The 24,021-nt window shown below is 40.2% G+C and overlaps 1 protein-coding gene across 1 annotated transcript; it reads left to right on the top strand.

Moving 5' to 3' along the window:
- The first annotated feature begins 3,922 nt into the window (after positions 1–3,922).
- On the top strand, positions 3,923–4,882 carry LOC142152064 (olfactory receptor 6B9-like). Its single transcript, XM_075208341.1, has one exon. The coding sequence runs from the start codon at positions 3,923–3,925 to the stop codon at positions 4,880–4,882; it is 960 nt and encodes a 319-aa protein (XP_075064442.1).
- Positions 4,883–24,021: the final 19,139 nt, after the last annotated feature.

The raw sequence follows: 24,021 nt of genomic DNA, 5'->3' as shown, positions 1-24,021 counted from the left end.
AAAAGTTGCCCATACAAAAGGTATAATTACCAATTTTACACTTTATATAAAGTAACCAAATATGGAGCGATGTGATTCACACCCACGGGTCACATGAATTAAAATATAAACTCTGATGTTTCAAACAGATCTCATCAATTTATTATTTAAAGCACACAATAATAAAAACAAATCAATAAAAACAACCAGATCAGAGGACTATCATGTAAAATAATATCAAAGTGTTATCAATAATATGAAGCAATAAAATATATCAAGCAGTTGGTATAATTCTGGAACACTAGTCATATAGATGAAATCCAGATCCATAAAAGGTCCATCCAGTAATGATATAGTGTCCCAAAAGAAGCTGAGATACACGCAGCTTTCTTATGAGAAATTATATGTCTCAATCTGCAGAATCCATGTCCTGCTTACAATTTTCCCAGTGGAAAACTTTACACAAATAGATATTACAGGTGTAGCTCAGCTAGATCTGCAACCCAACATTAAGGTTCTCAATTTTTCACTGTTCCTATGCTCGTTTCTATGTTTTAGACAGGGTCTGGCTGGAGGGACAGAAGGATATCTGCCCCCCAATCTGATCCCATAGTGGGCTACTTTGAGCTGGGTCACTGGGCTACCTGCATGTTTTCCCCTGAAATGTTCCTAATAGGCTGCTGAGCCAAGTCTCACCTTCCCCCAGCTAAAATTTGCCATCCAGCCCCTGGTTTTAGACATCATTGAAATGCAGATAAAATCATGTTCTGTCACCTCACTCGCACTTGCGGTGCTGGTCATTGGTAGAATAAAGAGGAGAGGAGGAAGCATAAAGTGAGATGAGGCCAGAGATGTATATTTAAATGTTTCAATCATATCACCACTGTTCCTTTATTCCTCTAAGCTGTGCATGTTCAGCTCTTGAAATCTTTCCTGCTAAGGTTTGCTATGCAGCCAGTGAACCCTTTTAGTAGTCTTTCTGTCATTTTTTCTATTTTATGAATGTCATTTTGGAGATAGGGCATCCAGAGCATCACTCTGATTGGATTAAAAACTTACAAGACTGGATCCTACCGAAGAAAGAAGAAAAGAGTTGGTAAGTATGGTTTTGTTTTATTTTAAATAAAATTTTGTGGTTTTAATGAGGGGTGTCTTTTATTTACATTTTGCATGGGTGTACTACAGGACACAGCAGACCCTTGGTGTCAGGGCATGCTGGCACTTGTGGTTCCCCAAGTGCTAGCATGCCCTGACAGCCATAAGTATGCTGGTGATTATCGTGAACCAATGAAAAATGTGGGAAGCGTAGAGATGGGTACCCCTAGGAAGGGGCCCACATTGTTTTTGAGGACCCTAACTTCCTAGGGAATCCATTTTCGTGCTGACCAGCCTGGAATTAGTTGGCATCATGGCAGGGGTACCCCTTGCTAGGGGTTCACTTGCTATGGTGCCACCAGCCAGAGGCTGGATGAGCCTAGGACTGGTTGGCAGAAAATAGGGGGGGCCCAGGCTGTTTGTCCTCTTGATTTTCCTCCAACCAGTACTAGACTGGCAGCACTAGGGTTAATATGACTGGGGAGAGGGGGTATATTTTTAGCACTATTTACTGCCAGTGGGTCCAGTGGTTGTATAGCTGCCAGACCCGCTAGTATTATTGGTTTAATGCAGGCATTGTGACTTTCTGCCTTTTCACAGTTGGCAATCCCAATATTGGTATTTTATCCATGTCAAGATTTTAGGTCTGCATTTAGCCTGTTGGCATTTTCGTTTCTGTGTTTCTTCTGTTGGAAATTCGTACCCAACCCATATAAACATGGTGTAAAAGTTCTAATGGACTTGATACATTTGTATTATTTTAAAAAAAAAACAACATGCATGATGTAACTATTATTGATAATTTGTGGGACTCATTTTTTTTTACTGTGCATAGTATATCCCTGGGAATAATTAAAGGCTAGACATAGTATATTAAAACTGCTAGAACTGAAATCATTCCTCACATGGGTAACTTAAGGCCTTGGTAGCAGTACAATTACCATGTACGATGGGCTATCTTTAAATTAATCTTTCCTACATTATTGCTGTTTTCTGTTTCTACTTCAGCTATTAGGTAGCAATTAAATATATGATGATGTTGTAATATTCATCTTTTATATTGCTTCTTTTTTAATGATCTTGATAACCAATATGTACTTTTAGGAATAAAACCCCCAATTTACAATCTCTGCTTTGATACTTTCCTGGAATTAACACGTTTTTCATGGTTGATAAGTTCCCTAGGTCTTCCAGACACTGTCCTATCCTGATTCACATTGTGTTTCCACCATCAGTTTGAGTAATATAAGCCTCAATCTAGGTTCTCTGGTTACATTTTAGTAGCATCTCTATGTGAATGGTACTCAAATTTATCTATTCTCTCCAGATCTCTAATCTGTGTTGAATCAACGCTACTGAATACATTATTGCTATTTCAACTTTGATGTCCTCTCTCCACCTCAGCGTCAAAAACTGAGTTAACAATATTCCCACCAGCCAACAGAATCTACCTACCTGACATCTCTATTTCTATTGACAACACAACAATAAACCTAGGTGTTATCCTTCACTCAGAATTGTCATTTTTTCCCCACATCCAATCTGTATCCAAATTCTGTTACATACATATTAGAAACATTTCTCGAACATGGACGTATCTCACACAAGACACTGAAAAAACCTTAATTCCTGCACTTATAACAACATTTGCAATTCCCTCTTTACTGGTCTTCACTTGACCAGACTTTCACCCATAAAATTTATTTTAAATGCAGCAGTTAGACAGATTTTCCTTGCCGTCAACAAAACTGCACCAACCTACATTTCAAAATATCTCTCTCTCGATCACACTAATCAAGACAAGATCTATGTCTTTCATCCACACTCATTATTTGCTATTATTTCTGGTTACAGAACTCTTTTCAGGCTGCACCCCCTCTATGGAATGCCGTCACACAACAAGAATTTCGTCTAATGTCCAAACCTTCAAGGATTCCATGAAAAGTCACCTCTTCAGGCAAGCTAAGTATAGATGCCTGCTTTAAAATGTATAGCTCTATATATAGAAAGACACATAGATAATGCATATAGCCTGCATTTTTGCAATACAGCATATGTCACACCTTAATATACTGTGTTGTATGGAAACTATAGCCATGGAATATGGAAGAATATGTTTACTTCTGAATATATAAAACAAAGTTGTGTCTGCATGCATTGATCATGGTTACCACATATTGTGTTTTTTATTTTATATTCTATTCATTATCTAATATTGTTTTACTACAAGTCTTCTAAGCATAAAACAATTAAAATTATATTAATACAAGCTAACATTAAAATTAATGGTCCAAGTTTATTTGTACACATTTGTAAGAACTATTCACACTTCTTATATTTTATCAAAGGAATTTTAAATCCTTTTTAATAATTATTTCTTGCCCAGTGTCCCAGATTTATCCTTTGTGCTAACCACTTCCTCACAACACGTATCTTTCAAAGCTGTATGGCCTCAACATGACTCATCTGTAAAAAAAAAATGAATGAATTCTCACAGTAAATAAATACTTTCATTACTTTTCTTTTGTTTCATATATAAGAAAAATAGTTAGATGATGAAGAAAGGGGCAGCCTGACACCCGTACATTTCCGTCACCATTAGTCTAGGTCTATGGGGCCTGGCCACAATTACGGACTTGCTTGCCCTGGGGTCTCACAATGTATGAAATTATATTGCTTGGATCAGCTATAACCATGTCATCCAAAATAATAATTTCCTGCTTAAACATATCAAGCAAATTTAGAGCTGCTCAGTTTTCAAGAGAATGGAATCGTACATGAGATCTACAATGTGTTTGTTCCTCAACATATGTTTTTTACATTTCCAATAGGGTAAACTTCACTTTCAATGCAAATGCGGAGTTTCTGGAATGAAAGTGCAGTAACTGAGTTTATACTTTTAGGATTTCAAGCAAGTTCACAATTTCAGATTTTGCTATTTTTTCTTTTTTTCCTCACATATGTGCTAACAGTGACCGGGAACATAGTTATCATCGCTGTAATTCTTGCTGATCACCGCCTACACCGTCCCATGTACTTTTTCCTAAGCAATTTCGCTTTTATGCAGATCTGCTACACAACAGTGACTGTCCCTAAATTGCTTTGGGGTTCTATAGTTAAAAAAAACAGAATATCTATCAGTTCTTGTTTTGCTCAGTGTTACTTTTTGTTTTTCCTTGGAGGAGTAGAGAACTTCTTGCTCGCCATCATGGCCTACGATCGATATGTAGCCATTTGTTATCCTTTACGGTATAATAGTATCATGACTTCCAAGTTTTGTTGGAATCTGGCATGCGGCTGTTGGCTGGGAATCTTCCTCGGCTCTTTAGCGCCCGTGACTTTTTTGGCAAGATTATCTTTTTGTGGACCGAACATTATAAACCATTACTTTTGTGATGTATCCCCACTCTTAAAACTATCTTGTTCAGACACTTCTCTCCTCAAATCCAACTTTTTTAGTTTAATGTGGATCATTGTTTTTACCTGTCTTTTTTTCACTCTTGTGTCATACATCAACATTATTTTTACCATTATGAAAATCAAATCTACAGCTGGACGCCAGAAAGTATTTTCTACTTGTGGTTCTCATCTTACAGTGGTGAGCATATATTTTTGTGCTGTCATATTTATGTATGTGAGACCAAGAGAAAGTTACTCATTTGAAAAGGATAAGTTGATTTCTGTATTCTACTCCATATTAACCCCTCTGTTAAATCCATTCATCTATTGTCTGAGAAACAAGGAAGTAAAACAAGCATTACAAAAAATCATTCAAACAAAAAAAATATTACAAAGTCAGTGTATATAATACTACTACTACTACTAATAATAGTAATAATAATATATATTTGTGAATAATTATTTGATGTATGATTAGATGTATTGTTCTTTTTTTATAGTAACCAGAGATTATAAACATAAATGGCAATATAAAAAATGAAAGCACAAAATGCCTGTTAGTGTCTTTAGATCAGTTGCTGATTTACCTTATTTTTTTCTACTTGGAGAAACCATAAAACATAATGAGGCTCATTTTACCTCTGCACCTGCTCACAAAGCACTAGTCACATCTTGCAATTTTGACCACTTGCAGCCCCTTATCATTGAAAGAAGGTGCTATTAAGGCGTGTAGTGCAAATGCGACTTAAGTAGACTGAGATTCAGACGCATATGCTCCTGCCAATAGATGCAGGTGCTCAATCTCTAGTGTAAGCTATGAACTGATAGTGATGACAATCAGCTTATCCTCATCATATTAATATTTTATTTCAATGGCACCACAGAATCCGCAGCACCATACAATCAACTAAAAATAAACAGAACAAAATACAGACAAATAAGGAACAAGAGTTACAATAGGATCAGCAAAAATCAATAGAGAAAGCAACTACATGAGAAGACAGAACTAGAACAAAAGAAGCATTACAAATAGAATGAGGAGAAAGGAGGTAGACTGGATGAAACTTGTGATAGTTAACATTCAATAGTATGAAGGAAGTAAACAGAGACTACAAGGATAGAGGGAAGAGACGGGGAGAGGTATTTGAAATGAGAGGAAGGAGTTGTTTAGGATAGGATGGTGTAGCAAATGGAAATAATAAGGTTGGGAGGAAAGGAGTATAAGAGGCAGGTGTAGTGTGAGGAGGGACTTGTTTTAGAATGGGGCAGAGTAGGCAAGTGTGAAAAGGTGAGTTTTGAGGGAGTGTTTGAAAGATTTGTGGATGGAATTGAGTCTGGTTGGGCAGGGCATGGAGTTCCAAATGTGGAGAGCAGTGCAGACAAAGTCCTGAAGGTGAGAGTGTGAGGTGAGGACAGGTGATGAGGAGAGGCGAAGGTCATTGACTGAACGTAGTGGGCGAGTAGGAGAGTATTTCTTGACAAGAATGGATTTGTATGGAGCAGGCATTAAAAGAGGGCTTTATACTGAGGGTAAGCACCTTGAATTGTATTCTAGAGGGAATGGGTAGCCAATGGAGGGTTTTACAGAGAGGCACAGTGGCAGAGGAACATCAGGAGAGGAAAATGAGAGACAAAGCCCCATTCAGCACAGATTTCAGGGGGAATAGATATTTTTAGGCAAGCCAGAGAGGAGAAGAAAATGATGAATAAAAAAGGTGGGAGATGACAAGGACATGGATGATGGTCTTGGAGGCTTCCAGGAAGAAGAAAGGTCAAATCTTGGCAATGTTGCGTATGTGTGTGAGCAACTGGATATGGGGAGTGAAACTGAGGGCATAGTCAGTGATGAACCCCAGGTCATAGTGTGGGGAACAGGAGAGAGGGTGACACCATCAACCAGAAGGGAGATAGGAGGAGAGGATGTGACATTTGGTGCTGTAAAGATGTTAAGCTCACTTTTGGATATGTTGTGCTTGAGGTAGCATACATCCATCCAGGTGGAGATTACAGAGAGGCAGTCAGATACACAGGAGGAGATAGAAATAGAGGTCAGGGGAGGACTGGTACATTAAAGTGTCATTGTCACAGAGGTGAAATTGGAGGCCAAAGGAGCAGATGAGCTGACCAAGAATGGAGGTATTAAGAGAGAACAGTAATGAGTCAAGAACAGAGTCTGTGGAACCCCAAAGATAGAGGGAGATGAGGGGATCAGACATCAGAAGAAGAGACACAATGAAGGAAAGGTTAGAGAGGTATGAGGTAAACCAGGAAAGACCAGTGCTGCAAAGTCCATAGAAGTGAAGTGTGTCGAGGAGAAGGTGATGGTCAACTGTGTTGAAAGCAGCAGAGAGTTCAAGGAGCAAGAGCAGGGAAAAGTGGCTCTTAGACTTTGCCAAGATTAGTTCATTAGTCACTTTGGTGAGGGCAGTCTCAGTGGAAGGCTGATTGTAAGGGATAAAGAACTGAGTGAACAGTGAGACATTGTACACTATCCTTTCGAGAAGTAAAAAAGGAAAAAATGTGTACAGTGCTGAAATTTGTCCCGATCCCTTATCCAAATGTAACACTAACACAGATATTATAAATGCTAAATATTTTATTACTATCTCACAACAATAAAAGTATGCATTGCAATAATAAATGCTGTACTGTGATCAACATATTTCCACTCTTAGATATTTATTAGGATAACAACATGCAGCATGTACACATATAAATAAGAAACCTAGGTCAATTAATATATCTCTAAATCTCTGTTTTACAATTAAGGAGGCAGCCTGTAGCAACCTCATATATACTGACAGCTGGTTGATAAAAATTGAACAAGTGTGGATGAAGAAAGGCACCCACTGTTCAAAAACACCTCTGATGCAGAATCACTAACATGTATCAGTGCGACATGAAACTTAGATTAGCTGGATTGCCTTTTAAATATCAGTGCCACTTGTAAACCAGGGATAGGTATCCGTAATAGGAAGTGATGGCCATGAGCAGTGTGGATACTGTTATACCAGTCAGGAGGGATCGCTTATATATTTTTTATATTGTTAGTTGATATCTGTGTTGGTGTTACATTTGTAATAAGGGATAGTGACAACTCTCAGTGTTGTACATATTTTTCATTTCTACTGTTTGTGATTCGGGAGTTCACATATCCCTTTTATAGCAGTGGGAGAAGTCCTCCCATAACATTATATTAAATGTTATATAGTTTATTCAGTTTTTTATATTGAGACCTACTATATGCCATTAGTTGAGTGTGTGTGTGTGTGTGTGTGTGTGTGTGTGTGTGTGTGTGTGTGTTTTCTATCCATTCAAGTTTTTAAAGGAACGGGAGAAGGGCTATGGGGTGGTAGCTGGAGGGAGAAGCACGGTCAAGATATGGTTTCTTAACAATGGGAGTGGTGAGCGTGTATTTGAAGGCAGAAGGAAGATGCTGGTAGAGAGGGACAGGTTAAAGTGGTGGACTAGGTCACTGCAAATATTAGAGAGTGAGTGGTGTAGACAGGAGGACAGGTTGAGGGAGAGGAAGATTAGGAGGAGAGGAGAGAGAGACCTTCAAATTCCGTTACAGGAGGAAAAGTGCAAGGTGGAAGGTGGTTTGAATTGAGGTGGGATGAGGGAATGCAGAGCTGCAAGGAGGAGATGTCATGATTGATGGAGCTGATTCTCCCTCTGAAGTAAGAAGCAAAGTCATGGGTGGTGAGAGTGGATGGAGGGGGTGGAAGTGGGGGGCAGAGAAGTATTATGATAGTGCAAAATAGGTGATGTGGGTTGTTGGACTGGGAGGAGATAAGGGTTTCAAAGTAGGATTATTTGTCAAGAGAGAGGGTAGCAAATAGTTGGGCAGGATTAGGTTAAAAAGGGTAAAGTCTGAGTCAGAGTGGAATTTTCTCCAACGGTACCTCTGAAGGTAGCGAGTAATATTGGAATGCCAAGATAGGGGTTTAGAATAACAAAGTGTGGTGGCAAGAGCGACTTCATCTAGGGCTGTGTAGATGGTGTAGTTGTAAAAGGAAATTGATGCATTAGTGCAAGACAAAGATATGTCATATCCCTAGAAAAAAGGGTTGTTAATTAATGTGGTGTTTTTGATGAATTAATCTCCAAATAAATGTCTTCCCTTATGCAAGCATTTCACTTAGGTAATGATACAAGTATACAGCTATTGTTAAAAGCATGGCATTGTATAGCATGTGCATAAATTATATTACACTATTAAAATATAATTTACAATAAGGCACTAACTAAAGATAGTAGATGGAGGTCTCATTACATCTAATATATATGATCTTATGATATCATCCTTAGTGCCAATCTCTTACTGGCACTTAAAAATACCCACTGTGTCTCCTAACAGAAATACATAAAAAAAAAACCTAGAGAACACATGTCTCAAATACTCCAATCTCCTCAGAGCCTAACAATCAATGTGTCCAAGGCCTATAAAGAAAAGGGAGTAAAAACTTTTTGCAGCGAAATAATACCATCTCAGTGTGGTGTTAGAATTTGACACATAGGAACATAGTGTCACTTGACTTTAAACTGGGATCCAGCAAGGAGTTGTTTCCAAGCAGTGAGTGGCTTTTTTGATCTACTACGATATTACCATATTTACTGAGTAATTGTCTTATAGCAAATCTTCTTTTTGCTGTACTTAACCATTTTTATTTTCCAAACAACTAATGTGTATTTGTGAACACATCCAGTTAACTTTTACCACCAAATTCTCTTAATTAAACTGACCAATATTAGTCAGTTAATTAGTACAGTGGACTTCATTTATAAAGCACAAAATGGCCAAGGTGTAGCATCAAATGACCTTTGATTTCACCATGCATAGGTTTATGGAGGAAGATGGCAGGGTTTGTAGAGAAGGAGAAGCCTGCCTAGTTTGTTGAGAGAAGGTGGATGGAGAGAGGACCGTCTTTGCAGTCCTTGACAAGTAGTGAGAAGAGTAGAACTGCACACTAGTTTTGTGGAGCAGTGAAAAAAAAAATTCATTTTGGGCAGCAAGACTACTAAAATTAGATAAAAGGATTGAGGAGGCATCCGCAGGCATGTTCCTTGTTGTATATAGGGATGCATGGCCATTTTAACTCCTCAAAAGGACTTGAATTTTGCACCAGTTCAGGCATTGTGGTGTTTGATTCTTGCACTGTACTTTAAATAGGATTAATCTTATGCCTTCATGTCACACTGGTCGTTTTGGAAACCTGTGTGGTACATAAATAATCTCCTGTACTTTTATGTTCATTTAGCTATGTTTATGTGCATTAAATAAAATAGAATTGTACAATTATGTCTGAATTGTTTCTAATATATATTTTACGTTTTTATTTTGAAGTTAGTAAAAAGGTTACTATTTTTCTAAACATGTTTTAAAGAAAGACACTGATGATTAAACTTGAACACGAAAATGTAGCATGAAAGGTTCATCATGTATGTGTGTAGAGTTTCCTAGCTAGCTGCACATGTTCTGCTCATATTTACAATTATGCATAACCATTTATGCTTGTTTTAAATCCACCTCTGTTTGTTCCACCTCTGTTTATTCCTGTTTGTTAACTATGAGAAAATTGGTTTGCATTAGACAAGTTGCTCATTTGTAATGTAAACAAAATAGCAAAACCAAAATAGTAAAAAAACAAACATTTTAAACAGATGTGCATGTTTATTAGGAACTGTAATTAAAAAATATTCATAAGCCATGAATATTGAATCTGTCACCTTTTCAAGCTTTAATGCAATAAGGAAGAAAGAATAGTACTGGAAGGAGCACTCTTTTGAACAGATAATGGTATATTATCAATTTATACATTAAAATGAACAACCTTTATTGGTAAATTTAAAATGAGTAAGCGAAATATTAAAATACGATGATTGGTGTGAATTGAACCTGAATATTCTTCAGTTAAAAGGTAGAAACTACCCCACTGGCCTGGTGCTATGTGTACTCCCTCTATTACTATTGGAAAATAATCGGGATATGTAGGGGTGCTATAGGAATAGGGGCTGTAATGAACCTATATGGTAGGTCCACCTAAAGGCAGGCTGAAAACCGCCTTCTGGAATTAATTAATTAGTCCACACTTATCGTTAGCTCCACTGAATTATTAATGAACATAATAATTCATTAATCTAATATGTATTCCCTGTCAGAGTGGTGCTTGTCACCATACTCTGATCATAGGGATGAAATATTCGTACTATTGTACTATTGGTTTAATCTCTGGAGGACCACCATATATTTGGCTTAATACCCACTGGACCCCCGTTATTCCTAGCTAGCTATGTGGAGTGTTTATTTCTCCCTAATTGGTTCTGTCATCTATTACTGTCATACACACACTGTCAGTGGACCATGGATTGTTATCCCCTAAGCCTAATTCATTTATTGTTAGAAATCTATTAAAGTCCCCTATATTTTACCACCATGAGCTTTAACGTTGCCTCGTTAAAGCTCATAAGCGAAACGCGCGTCGGCGTTCATGCTGAGCCTGATAGCTATGTCCTCATTAATATAACAATATACGCATGGTGGTGAAATATAGGGGACTTTAATAGATTCCTAACAATAAATAAATTTGGCTTAGGGGATAACAATCCATGGTCCACTGACAGTGTGTACGATGTACTGAGCTGGATACCAGGTCCTCACGCTAGTAATAGATGACAGAACCAATTAGGGAGAAATCAACACTCCACATAGCTAGCTAGGAATAACGGGGGTCCATTAGCTATTAAGCCAAATATATGGTGGTCCTCCAGAGATTAAACCAATAGTACAATAGTACAAATATTTCATCCCTATGATCAGAGTATGGTGACAAGCACCACTCTGACAGGGAATACGTATTAGATTAATTAATTATTATGTTCATTAATAATTCAGTGGAGCTAACGATAAATGTGGACTAATTAATTAATTCCAGAAGGCGGTTTTCAGCCTGCCTTTAGGTGGACCTACCATATAGGTTCATTACAGCCCCTATTCCTATAGCACCCCTACATATCCCGATTATTTTCCAATAGTAATAGAGGGAGTACACATAGCACCAGGCCAGTGGGGTAGTTTCTACCTTTTAACTGAAGAATATTCAGGTTCAATTCACACCAATCATCGTATTTTAATATTTCGCTTACTCATTTTAAATTTACCAATAAAGGTTGTTCATTTTAATGTATAAATTGATAATATACCATTATCTGTTCAAAAGAGTGCTCCTTCCAGTACTATTCTTTCTTTCTTATTGCATTAATGTTCCAAATGAGTACTGGAGCACCTCCCCATGATATATTGAGTAAATAATTATACCTATTGATATACAAGGGGTTTATAGCCTGGTGCTGAGTACATTTCAAACCTTTTCAAGCTTGCCTATCCAACCACCTTATAACCATTCTATCCGTCTGTCACTTCTTTCACTGGGATTTGCTACTGACTGGTGTTGGCGCCACTAAACTGAAAGGCGCGGAGTCTAACGCACTTCCAGTGTTTACCAGGGACCCCCGCAAGGAGGTATGGACTTTGCTGCATGAAGTGCGCAGGTCGCAGTTCTCCCAGATAGTCACCAGTGCAATAGATAAAGTGTAGTCAGACAGGCCGAGTCGGAAACCAGATGGGTGCAGTACAACGGAGAATAGACAAAGAGTAGTCAGGAACGGTCCAAGGGTCAATACAAAGCGGGCAGCGAAGTACAGAAGGGAGATGCAAAGGAGTGATCAAAACAAGCCAAGTATGCAGGTATAAGACAGGAAACAACAAGGGCTGCAGGGAAGCTGGAGTATGAGAACCAATAATCTGGCACCTAAATGGTGCCAGAGAGAGGCTTAAATAGAGGAGAGGAGGAAAAGAGGGGAGAGAGACTTCCGGCGATCAGACTCAGCTGATCGCCGGGGAAGCGTTCCGTTGCTAGGGAGCTGAGCGGCAAAGTGCGCATGCGCGCGCCACGGTCATATGGGCGCTTGTGGGAGGTGCGGAGACGGCGCCTGACACCATCACTTCCTCTTTTTTCGCATACCATCTCCATCTTTCCCAGTTGGTCCTATTGTCTCTCAACCCTCTCTTCTTTTAGAACAAAAGTGTCAGGCGCCGTCTCAGCTGGTCTTCTGTGGATCAGGGACGATCACCTGAAAGTTCCAGCCAGGGGCGTCCTGTTGCTAAAGAAACAGTTACGCAGGGTCGGAGGCTGCCCATGCGCCGTCGTGAACATGCACAGTAGCATGTCCTGTTGCTAGGCTTCCATTGTTTTGATGGTTAGTGTGTCTGACAGCCCACTTCCTCTTACTGCTATATAAACCCTGCTCTGGCACTTTTAGGGTCTCTTGTCGCCAGCGATATATATATTTTGGTTCCTACTCCTTTTGGATTTGACCTGGCTTCCTTTGACTACTCTTCTGGACTATGCCCATTATTACCTTCCGTTGTGACCTCAGCTTCATGACCATTCTTCTGGATCTCGCTATTGCTGTCTATTCATTGTGACCTCGGCCTGTCTGACCTCTCTGTGGATCTCCCTTTGGTTCTGACTATTCTCAATCTCTATACTAGTAACTGTCTTGGAGGACCGCAACCTGCATACCCTTTGCAGCTAAGCCTAAACCTATTTGCAGGGGTCCCTGGTGAACACCAGGGGTACGTTAGACTCCGAAGTTCCTTGTTCAGTGACATAACTACCAGCTAGTGGTTCTAGTACCTTTAGAGTCTACAGTGCTTTCTCCAGTCTGAAAGTAAGCCCTCACGGGCAGGGTCCTCTCTTGCTATTGTCTAACGTCTGTCTCCTGTCTGACTCCTCCATTCATCTTGACACTCCTTTTGCTGCTCTCTGTGTGAATCCCCATAGCAGTACTCACACTCATCTGTGCTACTTCTATGTATTAACTCATCTATTTGTTACTTGCTTCTGTATCCAGTGCTATGGAATAAGTGGTGCCTTCTAAATAAATAATAATAATAAATAATAATAACAATCTGCTGCCTATATGCTTAAAAGTGGATTGATCTCCAATACATTAACCAAACTAAGATGTGAAAGAAACAGACGTTGTTACAATAACACAGGAAAGGACCAAAACAGTTCAATGTCTGTTTCAACTAGAGATGGTCACTGACCCCCGTGTTTTGGTTTTGGATTCGGTTTTGGATCTGGATTACCTTCGTGTTTTGGTTTTGGTTTTGCAAAACCGCCCTTGCGTGTTTTGGTTTTGGTTTTGTTTGGTTTTGGTTTGCAATTTGTAAAAAAAATTGCATTTATTGGTGCTAAAATAACATAATTTAGGTATTATTTTGTAGCTACATTATTATTAACCTCAGTAACACTAATTTCCAGTCATTTTTTATTCAATTTTGAACACCTCCTATGTTACAATATGATTTTCATACACTTGAAAAGAAAAATTGCTGCAGTTCTTGCCAGTGATAACAAAAAGGCCATTGTCATGCCTGGGCATAAGACCAAAAATCCACCTTTTAAGTGTGGAATTATTTTTACACAAATCCTGGCAAGAGTTGTCTATCCATTTATAGCGTTTTTAAAGCCACACTCAGTAGAGGTAGGGACCTTAACCATCTGGGATCCTCATCCATGTTTCGTCATTTTTCAGAGAGTTCTTGGAAAACTGTTGGGAAAATCAGAAACTTTGGTTAAAAAAATAACAACAAGCATTCCAGCATAATCTACCTCCCTTCTCTAATCTACATCCCAGCACCTGCAATCTTCCCCCCAACACCTTCATAATCAATATCCCCATAAACAACAATTGGCAGTTAAACAATCCTCTGCAAGAGGAAGCAAGAATGAAACCTGTCACCCAGTCGCAAAGCGGATCACAGACGCCCTGGGTACTATGCTAGTGTTAGATCTGCGTCCAATGTCCACTGTTAATACAGTTGGTTTAAGACATTTAATTGAGGTGTTCTGTCCCTGTTAGCAAATGTCATCACTATACCATTTTACTAGAAAAGCTAATTCTCTCCTGTACCGGAAAGTTCCTAAAAATTTAATTATTGGGCGACATAATGGCATTCTACCCACTGTACACTTAACCACAGATATGTGTACAAGCGGAACTGGGCAAACTAAAGATTATATGACTGTGAAAGCCCACTGGGTTGGTCATTCGCCTTCCCCAGCATGGACAGCAGCAGCATGTACCCAGGTACGTCACATTTTTGAGAAGTAGGCTACTCTGTGTATCAGCGGCTTCAGTAAGAGGCATACAGCTGACAAACTGTTCCAAAAACTAAGGGATGTCATTGAAAGATGGCTAATCCTGCTTGGACTCTCCTGAGGATATGTCATTTCTGATTATGACCCCAATATCGGTCAAGCATTACAGCGGGGTTGAATTCCATCACATTTCCTGTTTTGCACACACTATCAACTTGGTGTTACACAACTTTTTAAAAATGACATGCAGGAGATGCTGTTTGTACCCAGAAACATTTAGGGTCAATTTCTGGTTTCTGCAACAGCATGTAGGAGAATGCAGCAGCTGCAAGAAGACTAGCATTTCAGGGGAATATACTTTAGTCCAGCGAAGTAGTTACCTGTGAAGAAAGTGCAGACACGGTTAGCTTGAGTCAAGTGATTGCCTTAATAATACATTTTGAAAAGGTGCTACAAAAAATTATAGTGTGCAATAAAACAAAGTAAATGTGCTAACTATATTTAAATTGTAGATTAAATACTTAATTTTCTTTGCAAGGATCCCAGACTTATCAACATCTTGTTAGGACGTCTTCTCCTTCAGTTTCTCTGGCAACTGCTTGTTGTAAAAGAAATTGCTTTCCCAAGACACCCAGTGGTGATGCAGATGAGTCCGCTCAACATTTTGATATTTGCTGTGCTGTAAAAGAATTGCCCAAAAATCGTGACAGCTCTGCCCCAAAATAAACTAGTCATTCCCTTTGGAAGGCCAGTATCTGCAATTACATCATACTACACAGACTTCTATGATGGTGGGATGAATTAGTATTGTTTGAGGAAGATTATCACTAAACCCTGCCACCTCTCCAGTTTCGCAGTGAGCTATGGTACAATAAAATTTAACTGCAGATTTAGACCAAGACTGTCAGCCCTATTATTTCTATTTCAGCACCTACAATTAACAATGGAGCTCTTCTCTTTGGGTGTTACCTATATAACGCAGCACAATTTGCCTGTAAATTCTACAGACAAGCCTGCTTGTCTTCCTCTTCATCAATGACTCTTAGTAATTGAGCACTCGTCTTTGGGTGTATATTACACCCAAACATTATTTATGAAAATTAGGAAAAATACAGTTTAATCCCTGATAGGCCCTCCACCATCCTTTGCATGTTAATAGTAGGATTGGTTGGAGTTATGGTCAAGGTCACACATTTTTTGGACAAATCCTTCAAACCAGCCCAGATGTCAAACTGTTGTGGTCTGCCACCCGCGTCATCCCTGCTTGTGTTTGGAAAGTGCATATTGGTGCCAGAACCTCATGTGCCAGAACTGCTCCCACAAAGTGTCATCCTCACTTGGTGTATCACCGCCTACACTCGGGCTGTTCAGGCACACATCAGCAGAACTGCTGAAAGGGCCCTTCTTTATGGGTACACTAACATAATGCTCACTATTAGACATCCCACTGTTGGATGGACTCTCCACAGGGATTGGTGTCTTTTCTGATTGAGAGCAAACATTATCCTCTAATGCCTTACTGTTATCTTGCAGCTCGGCTTTGACGCGTAACAGTAGTTGTGCACCACTTGTAGGCTCGGTAACATTTTTGGATCTGCCACTAATAGCCAAAGGTGAAGGCCTCATTTTCTCTTTGCCACTGCGTGTGTAGAATGGCATGTTGGCAATTTTTTTTTTATCGGCACTTAACTTTTGCTCAGTAACACTTCTTTTTCGCTTCAACACAGTAAATTTTTTAAGGGTTTTGTTTTTTTGGACTGATTTCGAAACACTGTGTAGTTTGACATCGCCTTGCCCAGATGACGTACTGGGAACACTAACATCAGGACGGGTGACAGAACCTGGTTGCTCATTCTAATCATATGTGAACTGCTTTGAATCCATTCTAAGTGCAAAGCACTTGTAGTGGTAAAAATTATTTGGTAAGATACTGCTGACAGATATGACTTTTGACAGCCAGAAATATTTATGCACAATTATGGGGGACACCCCAAAAGCACTGAGGAGTGCTAAAAATTAGTTGGTAGATACTGCTGACAGATATGACTTTTGACAGCCAGAAATATTTATGCACAATTACGGGGGACACCCCAAAAGCACTGGGGAGTGCCAAATATTAAAAAAAAAAAAAAAAAACCTCTATCCTCCTCTCTTCTCTAGCGATTTTTGTTAGAGCAATTGCAAGAAGAATATTGGATTCTCTGTCCCTGCTCTAATCAGCCTGTGACTACACCCTGCTCTCTTCCTCTGTCAAATGGCGATGGATTGCTGTGGAGGCGTGTATTTATAATGTTGAAATATCGCGAGAACCGAGCCCCGAGATCCGACGACGTCACGATGACATTCGGCCTCGATTTGGATTCGGAGCGGGTGGGAGAGTACCGAGCTACTCAGCTCGGTACTCGGATAGGCAAAGTTCGGGTGGGTTCGGTTCCACCCATCTCTAGTTTCAACAACCATCTAATTCTATTCCTCTATCGTGTTATAATTTTTTGTTTTATAATTAGTAGTAGTAGTAGTGGGAGGGGAGGGGAGGGGGGCACTGGTCACCACCGAGAATGGAAAAAAAAGAAAAAAAAAGAACACACTTCCCTTTATCCACACAATTCCTTACCCTTATCTTTCCCTTTTTAAGAAGAGAAACAAATAAATAGAAGAGGGGCAATAAAAGTTTCTAAGGAGATTATTACTTTATATTCTCTGGAAAGGGAAACAGCATCGAGAGTCAAGAGTCAGGCCACCTATGAGCATAGGGAGTCTTTTTAGGAGGAAGGAGATGGTACAGGAGGTATGGGGTTATAAGTAAAGCCAAGGAGCCCAAATCTGGTGAAATTTATCATCCTTATCATGCAGGTGGTATGTAATCTGTTCCATCCGGGCAATAAACCAGATATAGGATCGCAGGGCCGCCACGCCATAGTAGGGGGTTCAACTTGTTTTCAGGACTTAGCTACTAGACATCGCGCAGCAGCCAGGACATGGAAGGCCAATTTCGCAGACTGTCTATCATCATCAATCAGTGGGTAACAGAGAAGAAAAGACCATGGGTCTTTCCGGACAGGGCATGGAAGGAGGGAGGAGAGGAGGGTCCTAACTCGATCCCAAAAGGAGGATATTTTAGGGCAGGACCACCAAATATGCAAAAAGGAGCCCATCTGGCCACAACCCCGCCAACATAATGGAGAAATAGAGGGGAACATTTTAGTGAGTTTGTCAGGTGTATAGTACCACCTATAGTAAACTTTATATGCGTTCTCCTTCACCAAAGTGGAAATAGAGCTGGTGGCAACTTGATCCCTTATGATTTCCCAATAATCCTCCTCTGGGGGGGCCCAGATCCCTCTCCCACTCCCTCTCATGCCTACCGCCCGGAGGTAAAAGTACATTGAGAATTAAGCTGTAGATAGAGGAGATCATGCCCTTACCCAAGGGTGAGGAGAGACATAGAGATTCAAAGGGAGACCTAAGAGGGGGAGAGGAGCCCCCCCGAGGAAAGAGCGCACAAAGTGTCGTAATTGGAAATACTCGTAGAATTTAGGATGGAGACTTGGATATTTAGAGCGTAGGTCATCCCAGGAGATAAAGGCCCCCTGAAATAATAGGTCTCCGACAAATTCGAACTCCTGCAGTGACCCAGGGACTATAGAAGGCAGAGGAGAGCCCAGGAGAAAAGGCAGGGTTACCCCAAAGAAGTAGGACAGTAAGAGAGGACACCGGTATCTTGAGATGGGGTCGGCAGGTCTCCCATATTGCAGCTGAGAATAGAAGGGTAGGGCATTGGGAGGTGAGGGGAGATCTAGCTTGTTTTGAGAGACCCCATATACAGGACAAAATTGGAAAATTAAGATAAGCGGATTCGATGTCAACCCATGACAGTGCCGCGGGGGGGGGGGAGGGAGGGGGGGCAAAGGAGGCTACAATCTGGCTCAGATGAGCTGCCCAATAGTAAATTTTAAATAACTAAATACTTTTAATGGACAGACATTTGTTAATTTACTTTTTAGATTAGACTTGCATAGTTTAAAATGTGGCATGCTCATCAGTGTTCTCCTGTTGTTTTTAGTTTCTTACTGGCATATTTATTTGATTGCAATTTAATAACACTTCAATTGTCACAAAATAAAATTAGTAAGCAAAATTTTTAGATATGATTAGTCAGAGACATATACATATCAACATGTGTTGTGTGATCCTGCCTAAAACCATCATTTGGACCCTCAAGCTGCTCTCTGGTCAGTGACTATGAGTCTGAAAGTAGCAGTAACATTTGCCAAAAGATATGTGACTGTAGTTCTGAATATTAACAGTGTGTTTTGATTTTTAGTCTTGCTTAAAGCAAGTTATGTAGTACCTTATAACTAGCCAGGCTTTGCCATTGCAGGCACAGATGGTCACTTGACACTCTGGATACAATAACCCACCTATTTACCATTTACACAAATTGCACAAACCGTCAACTTCACCTCCTGTTTATCCAATTTTACCTGGAGTGGGTTCCCTTACATCCAATATTCCTATTGTTGTTGATTCTTCTTACAGCCTGTTACAGGTTGAATGAGGTTCTTTTGGTTACAAAGGGTTAATGACTCATGACTGCAAGAGTTATTGAAAAGCTTATCTTTATTTTTACAATGAATATAATATAAAAGTGAAAATAAATGAAAACTTCATAATTCATTTGGTTCCAATATTGAATCTCATATGTTCACGTTACAGTCAATTTCCAGGACCCCTCCCTTCACACAAAAACTGGAAAACACATCAGGCACCTTTCTGCATCAAGGCCCAATCATTAAGGCAAGGGTCTCTTTGGTTGAATTCCAGTTTTTATACACAGAGAATAAAGGGTCTTAGAATCAACTTACATTTAGGGGTATAAAGATAATTTACAGACTCTCTATTGGTATATTACTGATAAGAAAGAAACATTCTTTGCACATGTGCACATTCTTTGCACATGTGCAGAAAACATCTGAGACACCACCCTGGCAAAATACAGTGATGGCCAAAAGTTCTGAGAATGACACAAGTATTGGTTTTCACAAAGTTTTCTGCTTCAGTGTTTTTAGACCTTCTTGTCAGATATTGCTATGGTATACTGAAGTAAAATTACAAGCATTTCATAAGTGTCAAAGGCTTTTATTGGCTTCTCTTAACAATTACATTAAGTTTATGCAAAAAGTTAATATTTGCAGTGTTGACTCATCTTTTTGAAGACCTCTGCAATTCGCCCTGGCATGCTGTCAATCAATTTCTGGGCCACATACTGACTGATGGCCATTAATTCTTGCCTAATTAGTGCTTGGAGTTTGCCAGAATTTGTGGGTTTTTGTTTGCCCACCCGCCTCTTGAGGATTGACCAAAAGTTCTCAATCGGATTAAGGTCTGGGGAGTTTCCTGGCCATGGACCCCAAATTTCTACGTTTTGATCCCCTAGCCACTTAGTTATCACTTTTGCCTTATGGAAAGGTGCTCCATCAAGCTGGAAAAGGCATTGTTCATCACCAAACTGTTTTTGGGGGGTTGGGAGAAGTTGCTCTTGGAGGATGCTTTGGTACCATTCTTTATTCATGGCTGTGTTCTTAGGTAAAATTGTGAGTGAGCCCTCTTCCTTGACTGAGAAGCAACCCGACACATAAACGGTCTCAGGATGCTTTACTGTCGGCATAACACAGGACTGATGGTAGCGCTCACCTTTCTTTCTCCGGATAAGCGTTTTTCCAGATGTCCCAAACAATTTGAAAGGGTATTCATCAGAGAAAATGACTTTACCCCAGTCCTCAGGAGTCCGTGTACCTGTTGCAAAATGTCAGTCTGTCCCTGATGTTTTCCCTGGAGAGAAGTGGCTTCTTTGCTGGCCTTCTTGTCACCAGGCCATCCTCTAAAAGTGTTTGCCTCACTGTGCATGTACTCACATATGCCTGCTGCCATTCCTGAGCAAGCTCTGCATTGGTGGTGCCCCAAACCTGCAGTTGAATCAACTTTAATAGATGGTCCTGGCACTTGCTGGACTTTCTTGGGTGCCATAAAGCCTTCTTCACAACTATTGATCCTCTCTCCTTCAAGTTCTTGATGAATGGTTGATTTAGGTGCAATCTTACTAGCAGCAATATCTTTGCCTGTGAAGCCCATTTTGCACCTATTTCCTTCATCATCATCACCATTTATTTATATAGCGCCACTGATTCCGCAGCTCTGTACAGAGAACTCACTCACATCAGTCCCTGCACCATTGGAGCTTACAGTCTAAATTCCCTGATATACACACACAGACAGAGAGGGAGAGAGAGATTGGGATCAATTTTGATAGCAGCCAATTAACCTGCTAGTATGTTTTTGGAGTGTGGGAAGAAACCGGAACACCCGGAGGAAACCCACGCAAACATAGGGAGAACATACAAACTCCACACAGATAAGGCCATGGTCGGGAATTGAACTCATGACCCAAGCGCTGTGAGGCAGAAGTGCTAACCACTTCGCCCCGTGCAGCATGGTTAACAGGGAAAGAACAATGATTTCAAGCTACACCCTCCTTTTAAAGCTTCCAGTCTGTTATTCTAATTCAATCAGCATGACAGAGCGTTCTTCAGCCTTGATCTCGTCAACACTCTCACATGTGTTAACGAGAGAATCACTGACCTGATGTCAGCTGGACCTTTTGTGGCAGGGCTGAAATGCAGTGAAAATGTTGTTTTTGGAATAAAGTTCATTGTCATGGCAAAAGGGACTTTTAAACTAATTGCAATTCATCTGATCACTCTTCATGATATTCTGGAGTATATGCAAATTGCCATCATAAAAACTGAGGCAGCAGACTTTGTGAAAAATAATATTTGTGTCATTCTCAAAACTTTTGGTCATGACTGCATGTAGACATCTCCATCCAGCCTTTGACCAAGATAACTATTTTACAATACAAACAGAAAAGTAGTAAAACAACAAAATAGAGCTCAGTGGCTATTTTGATAGGCCTGTCACACAGCCACATGCTTATTCCCTGAGAGCCCACATCAAGTATACCACACAATTTTTATGGTATAAAGTAGAAATCATCTTATCAACTAAGTACATTTGATGTTGAGTCACTGTATTTTAATATTCTACATCAATTAGGTATACATTAGCGATCAATGGTTCGGATTCTGAGAAATCTGAGAAGATCTGTCGTTGGGGATCCGAGTTGAATCAGAACACAACTCGGTATCACGCACCAAAATCAGATCTGATAATGAGGCAAAATGTATTTTATGTAATTTCAAGAAAACTGTTGGGTCTCGCAAGTTTTAGATCGATTTTTTCTATGTAAAACCCTCCCCTCTGTTCTTGTCTGTTATTTTAGCATGTCAATAGTATGTAGATTGCAATTCTGTGCTGAGAAAATCCTTTGGAGATAGTTGGACAGGGTGAAAAGGCTATTTATTGTGCAATAGCTGTCATTTTATTGCAGTTTATTTAGAGATCAGTCTGCTAGAATTGTGTGCTGACAATAAGGAAATCAAGAGAGGCAGACAGAAGTGTCACATATAAGGGGTGATGTTTGAAGAGTCATACATAAGGGGTGATGACTTCAGGCAAACCTGGTGCTCTATGGAAGTTATATAGATGACTAATTTTTTATTTGAGATGGGGATTCTTATTCTTTTGAAAAGCCTGTTTCTTTCCTCAATGACGGTACTTACATCCTCACACTTATAGCACAAAGTCGGTAAATTGTTTCACCTTTACAGTTAAAGATGTAGAAATTCATACATCAACTTATAAAATCAATGAAAAATTAATAAGCATTTCATATTGGAGGAGAAAAACAAAAATGGAAACAGAAGAGTGTAAAGAACAAAAAACAAAAGCATACACATTGAGGAGGTGGATAGATCCATTTATTATATTTTTAAATTGAATACAGAATCCTAAAAAGTAAAAAAAAATACAAAAGGGAGCAGGTAAGTATGCACAGAGCAGGAACAATAACCGGTAGGGAGGTAAGGCCCTCCCTGCCTAATATACCCAGGACAACCAATCAGGAGCAGGTTAGTGAAAATACTAATATTCCCCAGCTAGGGATACAGGGTAAAGCGCATGCGCCTGGCTGGCCAGCTGGCCAGGTCGCAGCGATAATAGAGAAGCGTCCCGACCGTTGTCATGGCAAAAACCGGAAATGATGCACCGGTCGCCAAAACAACGGCCGGGACACGTCAATGGGGCCAGAGCGAGTTGCTGTGGTACCAGAGCCGCCGCGACTCATAACAGTTACCTTTATAATAGTGATTATTTCACTGTTGTTATCACTTTTTATTAATAAACTTTAAATATTATATTCATGGCCATATGTCTGGGTGTTAGATATGTTCCCATTGCCCACATTATTGAGGACAGATGAGGGACTGAAGGTAACACAATAAGCACTGACATGGTGTGGGAGTCTTTGCTAGTTACCCCCTCTGCATTCTAACTGCTGGTTGGCCAGGGCAAATTAATTATAGGGTATCCAACTATCTGGACAGGATATAAATGTATTTTTAACATAAATGTAAAGCCATCAATTAAAAAAGGGTCATTGGGGCGGATAATGGGAATAGTCCTGATTGCTGCTGGAGTGACAGCTTACCCCCAGAGAGGTGTGAAGTCTAATGGTGGAGAGGTGTTCACCAGGGATTCCCGCAAGGGAATATGGTCTTGGCTGCTCTCCACTGCAAGTCGCGGTGCTCTAGGGGGCGCCGAGCAGAGAATATGTAGAACCACCAAGTAGTTGTTTAGGCTGAACAGTAGTAGTCTTGAAGAGATGCACGGCAGAGAGCTGGAGCGCTGAGGTACACACAGGCATATAATTATGGAATAGAACCGATGGAAAGTGATGCTCTGCAGTGACACTACAGGTCTTGACTGTGAGGAAAGCTGAACCAATATGGCGGTGAAGTGATGAGCTGCAGAGAGCAATAGCACCTAGATCCACACAGGTGTTATAACGCTGGAACAGGACCAATAATGAGCGATGCTCAGCGGTGATAATGCTGGGAAGCAATGAGCTGCACATGTAACTGTTAAGAACTGGTGAGCTGCACAGGTGTTGCTGAGTAGTTTCTCGCTGCACAGGTAGTTGCTGAGAAGCAGTGAGCAGCACAGGAATTCTTAGCTGCACAGGTAATGCTGAGAATCAGTGAACAGCACAGGTATTGCTGAGTAGAGATGAACTGCTCAGATAATTGCTGGGAAGCAGTAAGCAGCACAGGCAATGCTGAGCAGTGATGAGCTGCACAGGTAGTTGCTGAGAAGCAGAGAGAAGCACAGAAATTCTGAGCTGCACAGGTAATGCTGAGAATCAGTGAACAGCACAGGTATTGCTGAGTAGTTATAAGCTGCACAGGTAATTGCTAGGAAG

The sequence above is a fragment of the Mixophyes fleayi genome, chromosome 1 (assembly GCF_038048845.1).
Source record: "Mixophyes fleayi isolate aMixFle1 chromosome 1, aMixFle1.hap1, whole genome shotgun sequence".
Classification (NCBI taxonomy): domain Eukaryota; kingdom Metazoa; phylum Chordata; class Amphibia; order Anura; family Limnodynastidae; genus Mixophyes; species Mixophyes fleayi.
Note: the sequence above shows the minus strand (reverse complement) of the source record. Positions and strands in the feature narration are given on the sequence as shown.

Bases quoted from the DNA above. Each gene is read 5' to 3' on its own strand.
- LOC142152064 (XM_075208341.1), top strand. From the start codon at position 3,923: ATGCAAATGCGGAGTTTCTGGAATGAAAGTGCAGTAACTGAGTTTATA.